The following is a 17,981-nucleotide window of genomic DNA, read 5'->3' on the forward strand; positions in this document are numbered from 1 at the left end:
AACGCCCATGAGTGGTACCGTTCCAATGGAGAGTGTCTTCCATATAAGGCTCCGGAGATAGCGTATAAGCTGCAATTTTTTGTAGCTCTTCCTGTGGTAAGAATTTCGAAAAGACATCCCATTTCCATCCCGACCCTTCTTCCCACATCTCAGCCACTGTTGCCCCGAGAATGGATTCTGGAATTGGAGCTATTGCCTTATCAGACAGGCAGCCCTTATCGACCCAAGAATGATCCCAAAAAAGGGTTCTCCGACCGTTACCAATAGCTACTGAAGTCCCGTAATTAATTGTCTTCGCTTGAGACGAAATGCCCGCCCAAACATTCGACATGTTTGCTTTAGGGACAAACATATCAACGTCACACCGTCCATTACAATACTTGCTTCTTAAGACCCGTGCCCATAACCGAGAAGGTTCAGCTAGAAGACGATATCCCCATTTTGTGAGAAAAGCTGCGTTGGATTGACGGGTAGACCGAATTCCAAGACCTCCAATGGATTTTGGTTTTTGAATATTCTCCCATGAAATGAGGTGAATTTTCCTTTGTTCGTCATTGCCACCCCAAATGAATTTTCGCGTCTTTTTGTCTAGAGTATCACAAATAGATTTCGGGATTTTTGCCGTCTGCATACTATAATTAGCCAAGGTTGAGAGCGTAGATTCGACTAAGGTACTTCTTCCAGCCAAGGACAAGTGCTTTGTTTGCCATCCCGACAGTCTTTTGTTGAATTTTTCCTCGAGATGGGCAAAGGTTTCTTTTGTGACTCGACCATTAATGGTAGGCATGCCCAAATATACACCCAAGTCGGGTGTAGCTTCGAACCCCAGAATAGCTGTAATAGCCTCACGCTCGGTCTCTTGAGTATTACCCGAGAACAAAATTTTTGATTTATTAATGCTTACTTTCTCCCCTGAGGCAAGGCAAAAATTGTCAAGGACATATTTAATAACATGTGCTTGATCGGCTCTGACTTCAGCGAAAAGGACCATATCATCAACGAAAAAGAGATTAGAAATTTTTGGTCCACCTTTACATATGGGAATAGGTGAGTAAAACAAATTCACAAATCACACAATTAAAAATGTCCTTACTAAAGCAATTACACACACTCAGTATGTTTTCAACATAAAAACCTTAAAAACAAATACTCCATGTTTCCTTTAATTATTTTCATCTTTGATAAATTCTATTACCGGTTGCAGTCAAATACTTTTTAACGGAAGATATAGGTGAAGAATGACGCCTCTTGATAATTTTTTTTGGTGTTGACCACCAGGAGTATCCCCTACCGACAGCGGGTACTGAAGGCAATTTAATGGGTTGACCCCTCCTAAGTTTGGCTTTTTCATTCGCAAGAGTCAGGAATCGAACCCCTGACCACTTGTTTAAGAGATGAGAGCCCTTACCACTCACACCAGCCAACTTTGGTGACGCCTCTTGATAATTGAAAAGGGGAAGACGATTTTCTTATAGATGTTATGGAAATATGGTGTTATTTCCATATTTAGGTGTATATTGTTTATGGTAGTTTCGGATCTTGTACTTATTTGGTTATTATTCGGTTTCCTAATGTCGTCGAGTCTGTAATAGTATATATACATTGTATCGTCATATGAGAAAGACACACAAAATACAAAATACAAAATACAATATACAAAATATATAGAGTAAAACCCTAACCCTAGGTTTTTGAGTTTCATCTTACACATCTGGTTTCCCGTCTCATATAATCTATCTACGCCGCTACGGCATGGACGAGCCTATCATCTATACTCCTTATACGAAGAAGGATTTCAGCGGCGGCATTGACAAGTTAACCCTGGTTCAAAGGTTCTGTATTGCCCTCTCAAATGACGATAAACCTGCCTTTATGAGTCTCATCTCCGACCCTGGATTAGGAGGAGTGCCTAGTTCTCTTACAATTGATAACATATTTAATTTCGACCCTTTGGAAATTGCAAAGGCAGTCCTTAACGGCGAAACTCCGTGTATTGACACGGAAGACTTACTAAAGGATGGAATGACCCCTCTGCATCTTGCCGTTATCTGTGATGCTCCGAGGTTGACCAAGTATTTTCTTGAGAATGGTGGTGTAGTTGATGCTGTGTCTAATAACAAAATCTTTAAACACAAAGATGCCACCCCTTTAAACTGCAGCACTAATCTCATTAAACCTAGTAAAATACACACACCTTTTAACTTGCTTTGGTGGCTTTGCTATCATGAGAGAGCTCGTATTGAAATTATAAGACTGTTTATCCAAACTGACCAACATACGTGGGCCAGGGAAGCGTTTCTCAACTTTGCGCAAAAGGGGGAACTGCGTAAGTTAGCTGCACTGTTTTTGGCTGCTCCCGAGCTATTTTTTCCTTTGTTGAATAAATTAAATAATAAATTGAATTTGTTCGAGCTTAAGACACGTGTCAAAGACGAGTTGTCGTTATTGCTTGATGTTTTTGCTTTGGTCGGTCACAAGCTAGCAGCATATATAAGGCTTGAAGACTTCGCTCGCAAGTCTTGCACCGAGGAAGAAATTGAGGAGACAATGTTAGAAGTTGAGTTGTTCGTTCGTGAAGCGGCTATCAAAAAGCATGGAGATGGAGATGACTATGTTGATTATTATTTACGTTTTTTTGAAGCTGAGCACCAAAATTGTTATGATGATGTGAAGGAAAATCCTGATTATTATATGGACTCTGAAGAAGAGTGGGACAGATTGACTTGTTGGTTGGAGGGAAACGCTATATACAATTTCTTGCCGTATATGTTGCGAAGGTGGACGGGTTTGAAGCGCCTTGAAATTCATAGGCTGATCCCGACTCTAGAGAGCCAGAATCCAGTTAGAGCAGGTATTCTGACTAGAGCTATTGAGGAGCATGTTGCAGAAAATGAGGTGAATGTTGCAGCTGAGAATGCAGCGGTAGGCGAGGAAGAAATTGTTGATGCTGAGAAGGAAGCTATTGTGGACAAGGAATTTCAGTCAATGCAACTGGTGTGAAAGAAGAAGGATGATGAGAAGTTTTTTTTTTTTATTAAACTGGATTATTATTTGCTAGAATTATCTTGATTTTATGAGCCTGTGTGATTTAGATCTCAAATGATTCTTTATTTTTTTTTTTTTTTTTATGTGTGTGACTATCTCTCCCAATATTTCTTATGAAAGACCGCTCGCATGATGGGTAGTTATTAATTTAGTTTATCTTTTGTTTTTGTCTTAGTGTGAAACGGTCTCTCGGATACTTGCTAGGGAAGGTTTTGGGGATTGTGAATTTGCGATTGATGTGTGTGACTATCTCTCCCAATATACATATTGTCATTTGTATCTGTTACAATTATCACAAACTTGTGGGTGTTATAGGAATTTTTTTCCAAAATGGGGGTTAATAATAAACAATTTAACGAAATGGGGCAACTTTGAAACTAATTACCAAAAATGGGTCCACGTAGGCTTGGTTTTGGCGATGTTAGGGTCGGGATTAAGGTCGCTCAGCGGGAGAGCGACTTGAGGCCAAACCGCCGTGCGGCTGAGCGACTTAGCAGGAAAAAAAAAATTACAGGAGGAGAAGTTGATAGGAATCGAACCCGCAATCTGAATTCAGATACTTCACACCCCTAACCATAATGCCCAGCATAATGTATTGATTCGTTATGGTAATTAAAATACATATTTAATGCTTACTCATTATGGTAATTAAACTACATATTTAATGCTAAGAGTATTTAATAGCTGTTTGGGATTTGAATAATTATTACTAATTATAAAGTTTAAGCACTGAACTTTACCATGTTAATTTGTTTGTACTAGTGGTTAGCTTCTACAAGATAAGTGTTTGTTTTGTTGAAGATTATGGGTTCGATTCCCCTTAACAACTTTTTTTTTTTTTTTTTTTTTTTTTTTTGCACAGACCCAAGTCGCTGTGGGGAGGGCGATTTGAGCTGAAATCGCTCAATCCCTAAGCGACTTGCCTTGAAGTAGCATACTAAGGTTTGGGTGGAATTTAAGTGACACTTTGGGTAAGGTCGTTGAGCGGGAAAGCGACTTGAATCCGAGCTAAATTTTCGGTGATGACGTGGACCCATTTTGGGTAAATACTTTCAAACTCAACTCATTTCGTTAATTTGTTTGTGTTTGACCCCATTTTTGAAAAAAAATCGTGTTATAGACCTACATGATAGACATGGAGTAGCTGGAAGAATTGTTGATCCAAATTTATGCTAGACTGTATTGGGGTGTGTATGGGTGCGCAAAGACACTATTGCAGCGGTTTCATGTGCTGTGGGTACTTTCCATGATCAGAAGGACGTTGATGTCTATGGAATGACTGACTCAACATTTGAAGGAGTTCGTGGGACTCTTGGGATTTCGGATTACGTCGAAACCTTTATTACTCTTATAAGTCAGTGTAGGAGACGACTTTATGTAAGACTGTCCTATAGTGAGAGTGGCATGTATATGCAAATTGCACTATAACCGAATTGAGTGTGCGTGCTTGTTAGACGATTTTATGCAAACACAAAGTTCAGTGTCAGCTTTTGGGTTTTGAATCATGATTATATTGAGTGTGCTTGTTAGGAACAACTTTTGTGCTTTCGTATGTCGTGAACTGTTCGTAGCCAAGGTTAAACAAAGTCGGGAAGCAATTCATTTTTGCAATACTCGAATGTTTATGTGCAAACTGCACTATAACCGAATTTGAAGTCGATTTTTCTTTTAAATTTTCTGGTATGTATTTACTCTTCTGACTTATGATAAACAGAATATTCAGTTCCATGTAAACTGTGGAATTTGAGGCATTCTGTTAATAACAGGATAAACAGAATATTTAGTTTCCGCCTTGCTGCCTCACTGCGGCGTAAGATATAGCGTGAATTACTGACTTTCCGGAGCAGAATTTGGCTTCATCCGGTATGTAGAGGCTTCTTGTTTAAGAACTTGAGTACTATGTCGAATTTAACTTGTCTTTCGACTTTCAAGGTCGCTTTTGATCGCGCTTTCTGTGTATTTTCCACCAGGATTCAAACTTCCGACATAAAATTCACATAGAAATATTACTCCCATTAAAACATAAATAAACATGTCAGTTTGCCGAGTAATTTAAATTTTAAAGCATGCTATTAGTTTCGCACGGGTAAGATTTCATGATATCTAGAAATTGTAATAAAGTAGCTCATAAGTTAGCTAGAAGAGCGGTTAATATGTAAGACGTTCTTGCTTACCAATTGCCGGAAAAAAAAAAAAAGATTTCTATCTAGAATGTCAAATTCATTCTTCCAATGAAGATCCGTCTTAAAGTATGTTGGCCGATCCAAATGGATTTTTGGAGCATGGACTTGGACGTACGATCCTGTATCGTTGTCGCAAATTATTGGGCTCGAACCGGGATTAACATAAGTTTGGAGGGCTAGATTGAACCAAAACCATGCTGCTAAAGTAGGGTTTTGGTTGTGTCTTAATCATCTGTGTTTGTGGTTCTTAGTAAGGGTAATCATCTTTTTTTCAATTTTAGAAAGAGATTTAATCAAAGGTAAACAAATAATCGGGACAGATATCATAATAATAATAATAATTATAATATAAATGTGTATTACTAATGGCTTCATATTGGCTCGGATGTTTAATGAACAGCACAAGTGTCTTTATATAGTGATTGTATGAATATAAGTGATTGGGACGTCTAACGTCCCATGCAAATTTTGTGCGTATTAGTAGATGTCATGTTTGTTATATATCGTTTTCATAGGCAACGTTGCAACTTGCAAGCACATTAATTTGGTATTGTATGTGATGTCACGAGGGCGAATTACTTCTAGAACGTCTTATAAGTGTGTGAGCTTATAAGATTGTCTCACACACGAAGACCTTGTTATTATGTAATGAATTAAGGGAGACGGGAGGTTAAAGATGAGGTACTTAAAGGAAATTAAAAGAGTGAAGGGCGAGAAATGGTCACATGACCTGTTATTGCTAGTAAATTTTTGTATGGCTTGTTTTGAGAAGATAGAGTATAATGGTGAATTATTATGGGATTAACCAAAGTTGGGATTATTTGGAGAAGATAGGTGAAATGTGGGATTATTCTTGTTAATATTTCCTATAAACATATCACAAGTCTTTTTTTTTTTTTTTTTTTGAATCAAACCTCCGAACGAGGTTAAGAATTAACTATTAGATCATTCGAAGCAAAGGTTACAACAATCATCGGAAAGTCATTCGACCAAACTCGCCTACCTATGTGCCATGGAGCCAAACGAGCCAGCTCATTAGCCACCTTATTAAAGTCTCTCCTAACGAAAGACCACACAAATGTAATTAAAAGAAACACTACAAGCTATAATATCGTCAATAATAAGATTAAAATTACTCCGACCCTGTGACCTTCGCTTCACTGTATCAATCAGACATTGGCAATCACTCTCCATTATTACATCTCGATGACCTCGTCTTATCGCCTCCTTTAGTCCCACTAGCAAAGCTTCTGCTTCCGCATCTCTTGGGTCCGCCAACTCCCGCTTTTGCACAGTCATCCCCCACAACAACCCTCCCTCCTCATCACGGCATACACACCCCAACCCAACACCCACATTTTCCTGGACACTCGCATCGACATTGATTTTCACCTTCCCACTTCTCGGTTTAAGCCACCCATTCTGCCGCACTTCCCCACCACTCTGTCCCACGTTCCTCCTCCTTTCTCCTAGGTCGTCCCTCCGTCATTTCCTCCCTCAACCCTTCGACTCTCCGTATAACCTTATCTATATCCGAAACCGCCGCTCAAAAACCCACTTATTTCGTCGATCCCAGAGCACCCAACATCCCAACATTAATGTGCATACATCCGTAGCCTGCAATTCCTTGACTATATCATAAAACCGGTCCTCGCATTCGCAAAACCCCCTCCATTACCCATCCAATCCCCAACCTATTCCACAAACCCCTCAAGCCGTTGCAAATCATTTAACAAGATGGAGATGAGTCTCCACCTCCATATTACAAACCGGGCACCTTCCATCCGTACCTTGTATGCGCTTCATTATATTACTCTTCGTAGCAAGAGCTTCATTCTGCACTGCAGGATGAAGACCTTGACCCTAAAGCATTTTCATACCCCAAATCCTATTCCATACCCTTCTCTCCTCTGCCCTAGACGAAGACGAAGCCACATCAAAGCCATCCCCTGCGAGGAGTCGATACGCGGACCTTACAGAGTAGCAGCCGTCCTTCTCGAAATCCCAACACCAAGTATCCTGGGGCGCAAGTCACTAATGCGAATACCCAAAATACGCTCTTGTTCAAACGGTACAAAATATTTCCTAATCAAATGTGTATTCCAACCTTGTCCTCCATTATCGAACACCGCAACAACATATATCCGGTCAAGATCCCCTCTTGGCGAAATAACTCGCCTAGACTGTGTTCTCGGGATCCAAGGGTCCTTTATTTTCTCGATGTTACACAAATCAATCTTATAACCTCATTGAGTGTTAAACATTTGGTCTAGAATGAACCCGGACTGAATTCTTTTAGACCCGCTCCATAGTCCTTATTATTTGAAGTTACGGTTTTCGGTTTGGTCCGATTCAAGACCGATCATTTTAGGTCTGAATCAAATGAATCAAATATTTTATGCTAGAATCTCACTATAAACTCAATTATAATTATACCAATAATTCAAATACCTATTTTATTTGATTTGATGAATTTAAATTCAATAATCCTATAATAAATAGCAACAAATTGTACTTTTGATCCCTTTTAGTTAAAAACAGAAAGAAACGAATAGAGCAAGCGACTGGCTTGCAAATCAGGGCATCACATCTAGTACTTCTGTTACTTATTTAGACTCTCCACCTATCGCTCTTCGTCCTATCCTTCGAGAGGAAATTTTTGGGGTTGCTATTCCCCGTGTAATAGTTAATAACTAGTTTTCGGGGTTCGCCCCTCTATTGCACCAAAAAAAAAAAAAAAGTTAAAAACAGGACCGAACCAAAAAATTCGGAATTGGTCCGATCCAGGACCAAAACTTGTAGGCCTGGTTTTCGGTCCAGTAAATCTATTTTTCTCGATTTTTGCGCCGATCTGGTTTGGAGCGGCCCAATTAAAAAAATCCGTTTTACTATAAATTTGTGTAACTAAAAACCCCTCACTCGGTTATTTTGCAAGAAAAAATGGAAGTAAATAGAAAGAAAATGGTAGAAAATAGCAATAAGAGGATTATACATCTGATGTACTACCTCCAGTTCTATAGTTTTTGAGCATTATAATAAAGTTTTTGAGTTTTGTTTTAAAGTTTTTGAGTTTCACTATGAAGTTTCTGAATTTATTCACTTAAATATTAAGCTCTAAAAAATTACAATAAAACTCAAAAATATTACATATAAATATAGTTAAATTTTAGTTTTGACGGAAAAAATATTAAAATCTAACATATAAACTTTAATATGCTCAAAAAAATACACATATGCTCGAAAACAAATAAAGTTTGAGGTAATAAGCTCAAAAAAATATACTTATATGCTCAAAAAATAAAAAAGTTGGATGTAGTACATCCGATGTATGATCATTTTTCTCTAGAAAATAGAGTGGATTCTTACCCCCATAGTCCCATTCCACCCTATTAAGGCATTAATACCCGAAAACTAACAAGTTACAAGAAGCATGATAAAATGAGGGGTTGGCGAACAAAGGAATGATATCATAATTGTGGCAGTATAATCCATTTCTTCAATTCCTGAAATTGGTATGTGTGTTTTGATCTAATAATCTCTTCAATTATGCTATTGTTTATATGCTACCGGCCTACCCGTCCGTCTCAATCATTTGTTTACCTTTTATATTACATATTTATATGTGATATTTTAATCAAAGTTAAACAAATGATCGGGATGAAGATTTACATATTCATGGTTTTGGGATACAATGCACTTATCTATTGCTGTCTGAAAGTGTCATTCATATAAAAATGATTGCTGTAAATTTTGTGGTGGTAATGTTTGATGTATTCGATGTAATACTCAACCCAATTTTCATTTTGGTTCATACAGTAACAGTCTCTCTATGTAGCGAAACTAAGGAATCGTTTTGTTCGCCGTAGTAAGATAGAATTCCCGGGAAGATTAAATTCATATGAACTTGAAAATCACGTAATTGTATAAATGTTGTTTGGTTGAACGTGGGAACTTCAATTCATGTCGGTACTCTCACTTACCTAGGGATTGGAGTTCCATAATTTTAAAAGGCAATCAAACAACTCCGAAGATTATGTCTATGTATAACCGACCCCCTTCGGCCCTTACCCTGCAATTTGCGAGAGCCCTGGACACTTGGCAATAGAGCTGTACGGAATATTTAATTTCAGGTTATGTTGCTTACTTGCTGATTTTGATATTCCAGAATATGGAGTTGCCGGATGAATTGTTGATCCTAATTTTTGTATTATTACCCGTAAAATCCCTTTTGCGTTTCAAATGTGTCTGCAAACATTGGCTTACTCTCATTCAAAGCCCTCAATTCGTAAAGTACCACTGTCGTCTTTCTGAAACCAGGAGGAGTCGTAAACTCTTGTGTTACCGCAAAGACCCCGTCACTGAAACTTATGTCATATCCATCGTTGATCGTCACACCCTTGAAAAACTTGAAGATCTAGAATGGCCCCCATTTTTGGAGGAAGAAGGTTTCGATGAAGATGTAGAATGGCCCCCTTTCGAGGTGGAAGAGGGTTATACCGGTCCTACAAGTTTTCTTAGGCGAATCAAAATATTTGGACCAGTTAATGGAATTTATTGCATATTCAGAAGTTTGATTGATAGGTGGGTTGGAACCTTGACTCTGTGGAACCCGGCAACTCGAGAGTATAAACACATTCACCCCCAAATCTCTTTTCCATTTCCAATGCATTTGTTGGGTTTTAAAGATTATGCTTTAATGCAATTTCATCAGCAAGAGCCTGTATGTTTGAACATCGGGTTTGGTTTTGATCATACAACTAATGACTATAAGGTGGTGGTGATCTGCCAATGGCATGATGAGGAAATGGGCGAGGATGTACGCTGGCATCTCAGGGTATATAACCATGCCTCGGATACTTGGAGAACTGTTTATTCTCTCAACCGCTTAGTCGATCCACATCCGTTATTTGAAGGTTCATTCCCCCCTTTTCCACAAATGAATTACGATCCGCCTATTTCTCACTGCCTGCTCAATGGAGTGTTTCACTGGGCTTGTTCTGTTGGCCTTGGTAATGATAGTTTCAATGCTGTCCTTGCATTTGACATGACTAGTGATGTTTTGCGATTAATGAAAGGACCACCTATCCCGTGTCATCTCGTAGTGCACTCGAGTGTATGGGTGCTCAAAGACACTATTGCTGCGGTTATTTCTACATATGATCCTTTGAATGATTCTTTGAATGATCCTCTGAGAGATATTAAGGTATGGATGATGATGGAATATGGCGTAGATGATTCTTGGGTCATGCTTTTTAAATTTAATGGAGTTAGCAATTGGACTCCTGTTGGGATCCCTTTTGATGACCGGGTTTTCTTTGATGATGAGAGTGGTCATCTCATCTCGCTGGGCGTTGATGAAGATCATCAAGTTAAAGAACATGATGTCTATGGAATGACTTACTCAACGCATAACGGCATCCGTGGGACTCTTGGGATTTTGGATTACGTGGAGACCCTTACTACACTTAAGTCTTAACTACTTAAGCCAGTGTAGTCAGCTACAAGCCGCATATCCTATCTTCATGTGGTGTCATATCAGTGAGTGAGTCCTGTGTTAGACGGTCTTATATTATGAGATCAACGTAGACCTTTATGAATTCCTTATTTATTCATAGGGTTGATGATTGCATAGATATTGGGAATGTGAGTCTAACATTGGAGTTCTTTTATCTCATTCGGGCTACCATAGAGCCTGTGTAGTGTAGCAAATCAGTTGAGGACAATGTTGAATTGCGACGTAGGTTTATGCAGTCTTTATTTTTTTCTTTTACACTTTGTACTGAAACTCTTTGTTTTTCAGTGAGTTAAGGATTTACTAACTCTCTAGTCTTGGTTTATGATTTATTAAGCCACGAATGACTCGGATCAACTGGTTTCAAAGTCAGAACCACTTGGTTTGCAATGGCCTCAACTGATTCAAAGTCGGAACCTCACGGTTTTTGTTTTCACATAGAAAGTTGATCATTTACTGAAATTATTACACCATTATTTATCACTCTGTACTAGGCAGCTTATCAACTGATACTATTTCTCCATTACTTACTGTTTTACTGAGATTATTATGCAGCTATTGTAATCAGAATGTTAGTGTCACATTGCTTTCCTCCCGTGAGACCCATTGCTGCGCAAGACGTAACCTGAGTTCCCAGACGATCAACACAGATTTGAACTTCCACCAGGTATTGTTGTTTAGGGTTAGGCGTCTTGCTTGCACACACGAGTACTATGTCCGATTAAACTTGGCTTTCAATGGCCGTTTTGATAGCGTTTTCCTGGTAACTTCCTCCAGGGTTAAGACCTGGACATGGAATTCACATATAAAAACCATTGTTATAGGAGCGTAAACATAGGGTGTGATTAATGAAGGGACCACCACTCCCAACACATCTCAGACGGCATTTTAGTGTGTGGGTGCTCAAAGAGACTATTGCAGCGGTTTCATGTGGTGTGGGTACTTCCCATGATCGGAATGATGTTGTGGTATGGATGATGATGGAATATGGTGTCGAAACTTCTTGGGCCATTCTATATAGATTCGAAGGGGTTAATGGTTGGTCTCCTATTGGGACCCTTTGCGATGAGAGGATTTTTTTTTGATGATTGGAATGGACAGCTCCTCTCAGTTGGCTCTGATAAGCATCGTCAAGTTCAAAAACATGATGTCTATGGAACGACTTACTCAACGAGTGAAGGCATTCGTGGGACTCTTGGGATTTTGGACTACGTCGAAACCCTTACCACGCTCAAGTCAGTTTAGCAGGCAAATTTCTACCATCCTGTTATGTCATCCTTTAACTAGTCTTGTATGAGACGATCTTATGTAAGACAGTCTTATACTCCGTATGTTAACTGAGTTAATTTTAGGGATATTAATGAGTTAGTTTCACACGTGAAAACTTTTTAAACTCCTCTGTCATGTCGTACACAAACAGGTTAAGTTGATTGAATAGATATCTGGCTCCGAGTTGTTATGAGTTGTAGTTGGTTATGGTCACAAGATTTTATAGTGATTGAAGACAATGCTATCAAAGCTGTATGAAGAGCAGTGGCGGAGACGCGGAGTGTTAGTGGTAAGTTTATTTATCTTGTTTTTCTTATCTTGAAACTTTGCCCTCAGAGTTAGTATAAAACATATTCTGTTGTTCTGTATATACGTTATATGATAGGGGAAGATGATTAAGTCGCTTATAATTCAAAGTTAAGTGTCAGTTTCGATTGATCAACTGAAACTGAGTTCTAGGTAAGAGTTAAGCTAAAGTTTGAAGCAGTTCAGTTGGGGGCATACTGCATAGACGACTTTCTCGTAAATGAGAGTAATGTCTGTTGGGACTCCTGGCACAACATGGCCGATTGATGTAGTTTGCAGATCATTCTAATCGGCTGAGTATAAATCAAATACGTATTTGAATTGAACTTCATTGGCATTCGTTTAACTATTAAAATTTCGTTCAAGCTATCCGGATTATATGCTATTCCCCATAGTCCTTGCCCAATTCCCATTGCATTGTATATAGTGTAGTTAGTATTGTGCATAGTGTAATTTTGTAATTTCCCAGAGTTATAGTATTTATTGTATTCATACTTCTAGGATTTGTATAAATTGAGAATGAAATACAAACTCAGATCAGGGAAATTTTCACTTTCAATTTAGAAAAAATAAATAAATAATTACACTCTTATTATTCTATAAAATAAAATAAAAAATCTGGCTATCCCGGCGTTGATGATCACGATAATAATACCTTGCGGATTTGAATTATAATTCCTCGTGAAATTCGTATGTTGTTTATTACAGAGTATTTGATAGTATCGACATTTTACGATGTTATGTGATTTTGATTAATTTCTGAAATTTGCTATACCTATGTTGAGTTTAGAATCTTCGACTATGTTTTTTGAAATGCTGAATTGCTACCCATCTATTGTAGATAGCTTCCTCAATTATATTTTTGAGTACTCTCCTTGTCCCAATCTTTTTTTTTTCTTTTTTTTTTGTGAGAGCGTATTTTAATTAAAGGGTTTGAGGCAGAGGGAGTGTGATTCTTACGTCATTTATGTTAACTACAATTGTTGAATTTTGTGTGGTGGTAATGGTATAGTGACATAGTGTGACGGTTAGAACCTTGTGATGTCGCGCGGCCCCTTTCCTTTTAACAATATTTAAAAAACTTGTGACTCTCACAAATAAGAATCTATTGTGTTTATATCATGCGAGACCTGATTATGTTGTTTACTCTGTCTGAAATTCCAGAAGATGAAGTTGCCGGAAGAATTGTTGATTCTGATTTTGGTACTATTACCAGTAAAATCCCTTCTGCGTTTAAAATGTGTCTGCAAACATTGGCTTTCTGTCATACAAAGCCGTCACTTCATAGAAAGCCACTATCGTCTCTCCGACACCAGGAGGGATAGGTTCCTGTGTTACAGCAAACACCCTGTTACCAAAACTTATGTCATATCTGTCGTTGACCGTCACACCTTTGAAGAACTTGAAGATCTTGAATGGCCCCCATTTTTCCAAGAAGAAGGTGTTGAATATCCAGAATGGCCTTGTCTTGATGAAAATCCAAAATGGCCGCCATTTTGGGAGGAAGAAGGTATTGAGCTTAATGAAATTTCTCATAGGCGAATCAAGATATTCGGCCCTGTGAACGGAATTTATTGCATATTCCGGAGTTTGATTGATAAGTGGGTTGGTACCTTGACTCTATGGAACCCGGCAACTAGAGAGTACAAACACATTCACCCCCAAGTTTGCTTTCCCGAAAGTTTCAACATTGGGTTTGGTTTTGATCATACAACTAATGACTATAAGGTGGTTGTTATCTGCCAATGGGCGGACTTCGATACGGGTGAAGATCAACATTGGCATCTCAGGGTTTATAATCATGCCTCTGATACTTGGAGAACTGTTTATTCTCTTAACTGTGTTGACGATCCACATCCAGCTTTCGAAGGTTTAGACCCCCCTTTTCCGTTACTCATATCAGACCCACCTGTTTCTCATTGCCTGCGCAATGGTGTTTTTCATTGGGCTTGCTGCAAGTCGAATGATTGCTATAACATCCTTACATTCGACATGACAAGTGAAGCTTTGCAACTAATGAAGGGACCTCCTCTCCCGTCAAATTTCCCGCTTTACTGGAGTGTGTGGGAGCTCAGAGACACTATAGCCGGGATTTCTAGTCATTACTTGGACTATCCTTCTTCTGAAGATGTCGAGGTATGGATGATGATGGAATATGGTGTTGAGAATTCTTGGGCCAAAATGTTTAAATTCCGAGGGGTTAATGGTTGGAGTCCTGTAGGGATTCCTTGTGATGACCGGGTTTTCTTTGATGATCAGAATGGACAACTCGTCTCATTGGGAATGGATGACGATTATTGTATGAAAAAACATCGTATGTATGGAATGAGAGGCTCAACGTCTCATGGCATTTGCGGGTCTCTTGGGATTTTGAAATACGTGGAAACACTTACGCCATTAAAGCCAGTGTAATGTAGCAAATCAGTTGCCTATTTCAGGAAAATATTACATAGGCTGTCTGGTCTGACCTGCATTGGTGCAGGTAGAACTGTAGAAATGCTGCTGTTGTCTAGATTCTTAGGTTTATATTGCAGCCTCCGTTTTTCTTCTTTTACTTTTAATCATGAAACTTCTCGCTTTCAATGAAGCCAAAGAATCGTTAGTTTTGGGTTTTGAATCTTTTTTGCTCTCGTTGTACAAAGTACGTCGCGATCTTTTCGTAGCCAGGTTAAACAAAGTCAGGAAGCAGTTCATTTTTGTAATTTAAATTTTAAAACATAAATAAATATGTCATTTTGCCGAGTAATTTAAATTTTAAATCATGCTATTAGTTTCGCACGGGTAAGATTTCATGATATCTAGAAATTGTAATAAAGTAGCTCATAAGTTAGCTAGAAGAGCGGTTAATATGTAAGACGTTCTTGCTTACCAATTGCCGGAAAAAAAAAGATTTCTAACTAGAATGTCAAATTCATTCTTCCAGTGAAGAACCGTCTTAAAGTATGTTGGCCGATCCAAATGGATTTTTGGAGCATGGACTTGGACGTACGATCCTGTATCGTTGTCGCAAATTATTTGGCTCGAACCGGGATTAACATAAGTTTGGAGGCCTAGATTGAACCAAAACCATGCTGCTAAAGTAGGGTTTTGGTTGTGTCTTAATTATCTGTGTTTCGTTCTTAGCAAGGGATAATCATCTTTTTTTTCATTTTTAGAAAGAGATTTTATCAAAGGTAAACAAATAATCGGGACAAAAATGATAATAATTATAATAATATAAATGTGTATTAATAATGGCTTCATATTGGCTCGGATGTTTAATGAACAGCACAAGTGTCTTTATATAGTGATTGTATGAATATAAGTGATTGGGACGTCTAACGTCCCATGCAAATTTTGTGCGTATTAGTAGACGTCATGTTTGTTATATATCGTTTTCATAGGCAACGTTGCACGCACACAAATTTGATATTGTGTGTGATGTCACGATTTATCGTTAGGGGGACGAATTACTTCTAGAACGTCTTATAAGTGTGTGAGCTTATATGAATGTCTCACACACAAAGGCCTTGTTATTATGTAATGAATGAATGGAGACCGGAGGTTAAAGATGAGGTACTTGAAGGAAATTAAAAGAGTGAAGGGCGAGAAATGGTCACATGACCTGTTATTGCAGGTATGTTTTTGTATGGCTTGTTTTGTGAAGATAGAGTACAATGGGGGATTATTATGGGATTAACCAAATGTGAGATTATTTGAGAAAAATAGGTGAAAGGTGAGATTATTTTTGTCAATATTTCCTATAAACATATCACAAGTCTCTTATTTTCTTGATGGGGAACAAATCAATCTTATAACCTCATTGGGTGTTAAACATTTGGTCTAAACTGAACCCAGACTAAATTCTTTTAGGCTCGGTCCACAGTCCTTATTATTTGAAGTTACGGTTTTCAGTTTGGTACGGTCCAAAACCGATTATTTTAGGTTCGAATCAAATGTATCAAATTATTTATGCTAGAATCTCAGTATAAACTCAATTATAATTATAATAATTATTTAAATTAAACAATAATTCAAATACCTATTTGATTTGATTTGATGAATTTAAATTCAATAAGCCTATACTCCCTCCATACCACACCAATGGTAACATTGACTTTTTCACACTTGTCGAGACACATTTTGCAACGTAAATATCTTTTGTTACGTATTATTAAAAATTATAAAAATTTGATATTCTTATAGCATTTATGACGATAAATCAAACAAGATCTCACATGACTATATTTTGTCTTATAGATTAAGAATAATATCGAAAATTCTCAACGACCATAAATAGTGGTAAAACAGTCAATGTTACCATTGCTCTGGTATGAAAGGAGTATTAAATAGCAACAAATTGTACTTTTGATCCCTTTTAGTTAAAAACAGGACCGAACCAAAAAATTCGGAATTACTCCAATCCAGGACCAAAACTTGTAGGCCTGGTTTTCGGTCCACTAAATCTATTTTTTCGATTTTTGCCCTGATCTTGGGCCGATGTTCAGCCCCAATTAAAAGAATCCGTCTTACCATAAATTTGTGGAACTAAAAACCCCTCCCTCGGTTATTTTGCAAGAAAAAATGGAAGTAAATAGAAAGAAAATCGTACAAAATACAGTGTATTCTTACTCCCATTCCACCGGCATTAATACCCGAATACTAACAAGAAGCATGATAAAATGAGGGGTTGGCGAACAAAGGAATGATATCGTAATTGTGCCAGTATAATCCATTTCTTCTAAATCCTGGAATTGGTATGTGTGTTTTGATCTAATAATCTCTTGAATTATGCCATTGTTATATGCTACTCTGTCCGTCTCAATCATTTGTTTACCTTTTATATTTTTTGTAATTGGTATATTTTAATCAAAGTTAAACAATTGATCGGGACGGAGATTTATCATCGTATTCGTTTGTTATTATTAATCGGTTTTGAATACAATGCACTTGTCTATTGCTGTCTGAAAGTGTCATTCATATAAAAATGATTTAGAAGGATGAGAAATTCATTATTTGGTTAGCAAAATGGAGGTGGAGTGATTTAGAGGAAGGGAAAATGGATCCCTCCATTTACCTCCTCCAAGCCAAATTCTTTTCCCTTTCCCTCCAACAAATGAAAGATTTGGAGGGAAAATAACCCAACTCCATTCTCCCTCCCTTTACCTTCCCTCCCTTTCTTTTTCCTCCTTCCCCCTCCCCTCCCTTTCCCTCCTTTTTTGGTATCCAATCAAGGCTTAATTTATTTATCTAATAGGAGTATTAAATACTCCCTCTGTCCCGGTCATTTGTTGTCCTTTTTCATTTTTGGGTGTCTCAATCATTTGTTGTCATTTCTATTTTAGGATTGCATTTGATGAACAATTTGATCATTCATACTCAATTTCATCCACATGTCATTTAGCAATTGGTCATTTCCTCTTTCCTTGGTCTTTGTGCCAAAACAAAACGATAACAAATGACCGGGACGGAGGGAGTATAATATTACCTCAATAGGTCTCACTTGTGACAGATATAGACCGTCACAACTGAGAATTTGTGTATTACCTTTCTTATTTAGCGAAACTAAGAATTATGGCTATGTATAACCAACCCCCTTCGGCCCTTACCCCGCACTTTGCGAGAGCCCTGAACACTTGGCAGTAGAGTTGTACGGGATATTTAATTTCAGGTTATGTTGCTTACTC

At 38.0% G+C, this 17,981-nt stretch overlaps 2 protein-coding genes across 5 annotated transcripts in view; one reads left to right on the top strand and one right to left on the bottom strand.

Annotated features, from left to right (window-relative positions):
- The window catches only part of LOC141586182 (ribonuclease 1-like), an 84,443-nt gene that overhangs the window by 53,594 nt on the left and 12,868 nt on the right, over nucleotides 1-17,981 (bottom strand). The window lies entirely within an intron of this gene.
- Nucleotides 8,530-15,366, top strand: LOC141586179 (F-box/kelch-repeat protein At3g23880-like). Of its 3 annotated transcripts, XM_074407324.1 has the most exons (3): nucleotides 8,530-8,740; nucleotides 9,394-12,298; nucleotides 13,480-15,366. In XM_074407324.1, exons 2-3 carry the CDS (start codon nucleotides 12,248-12,250, stop codon nucleotides 14,725-14,727), a joined length of 1,299 nt encoding a protein of 432 aa, XP_074263425.1. In that variant the 5' UTR covers nucleotides 8,530-8,740; nucleotides 9,394-12,247; the 3' UTR covers nucleotides 14,728-15,366. The 3 variants fall into 3 exon arrangements, with proteins under 3 accessions (XP_074263425.1, XP_074263424.1, XP_074263423.1); XM_074407323.1 differs by lacking the exon at nucleotides 13,480-15,366 and having other exon boundaries at nucleotides 8,557-8,740; nucleotides 9,213-11,044; XM_074407322.1 differs by lacking the exon at nucleotides 13,480-15,366 and having other exon boundaries at nucleotides 8,562-8,740; nucleotides 9,394-11,044.

This window comes from Silene latifolia, chromosome 6 (genome assembly GCF_048544455.1).
Source record: "Silene latifolia isolate original U9 population chromosome 6, ASM4854445v1, whole genome shotgun sequence".
Lineage (NCBI taxonomy): Eukaryota > Viridiplantae > Streptophyta > Magnoliopsida > Caryophyllales > Caryophyllaceae > Silene > Silene latifolia.

Bases quoted from the DNA above. Each gene is read 5' to 3' on its own strand.
- LOC141586179 (XM_074407323.1), top strand. From the start codon at position 9,397: ATGGAGTTGCCGGATGAATTGTTGATCCTAATTTTTGTATTATTACCC.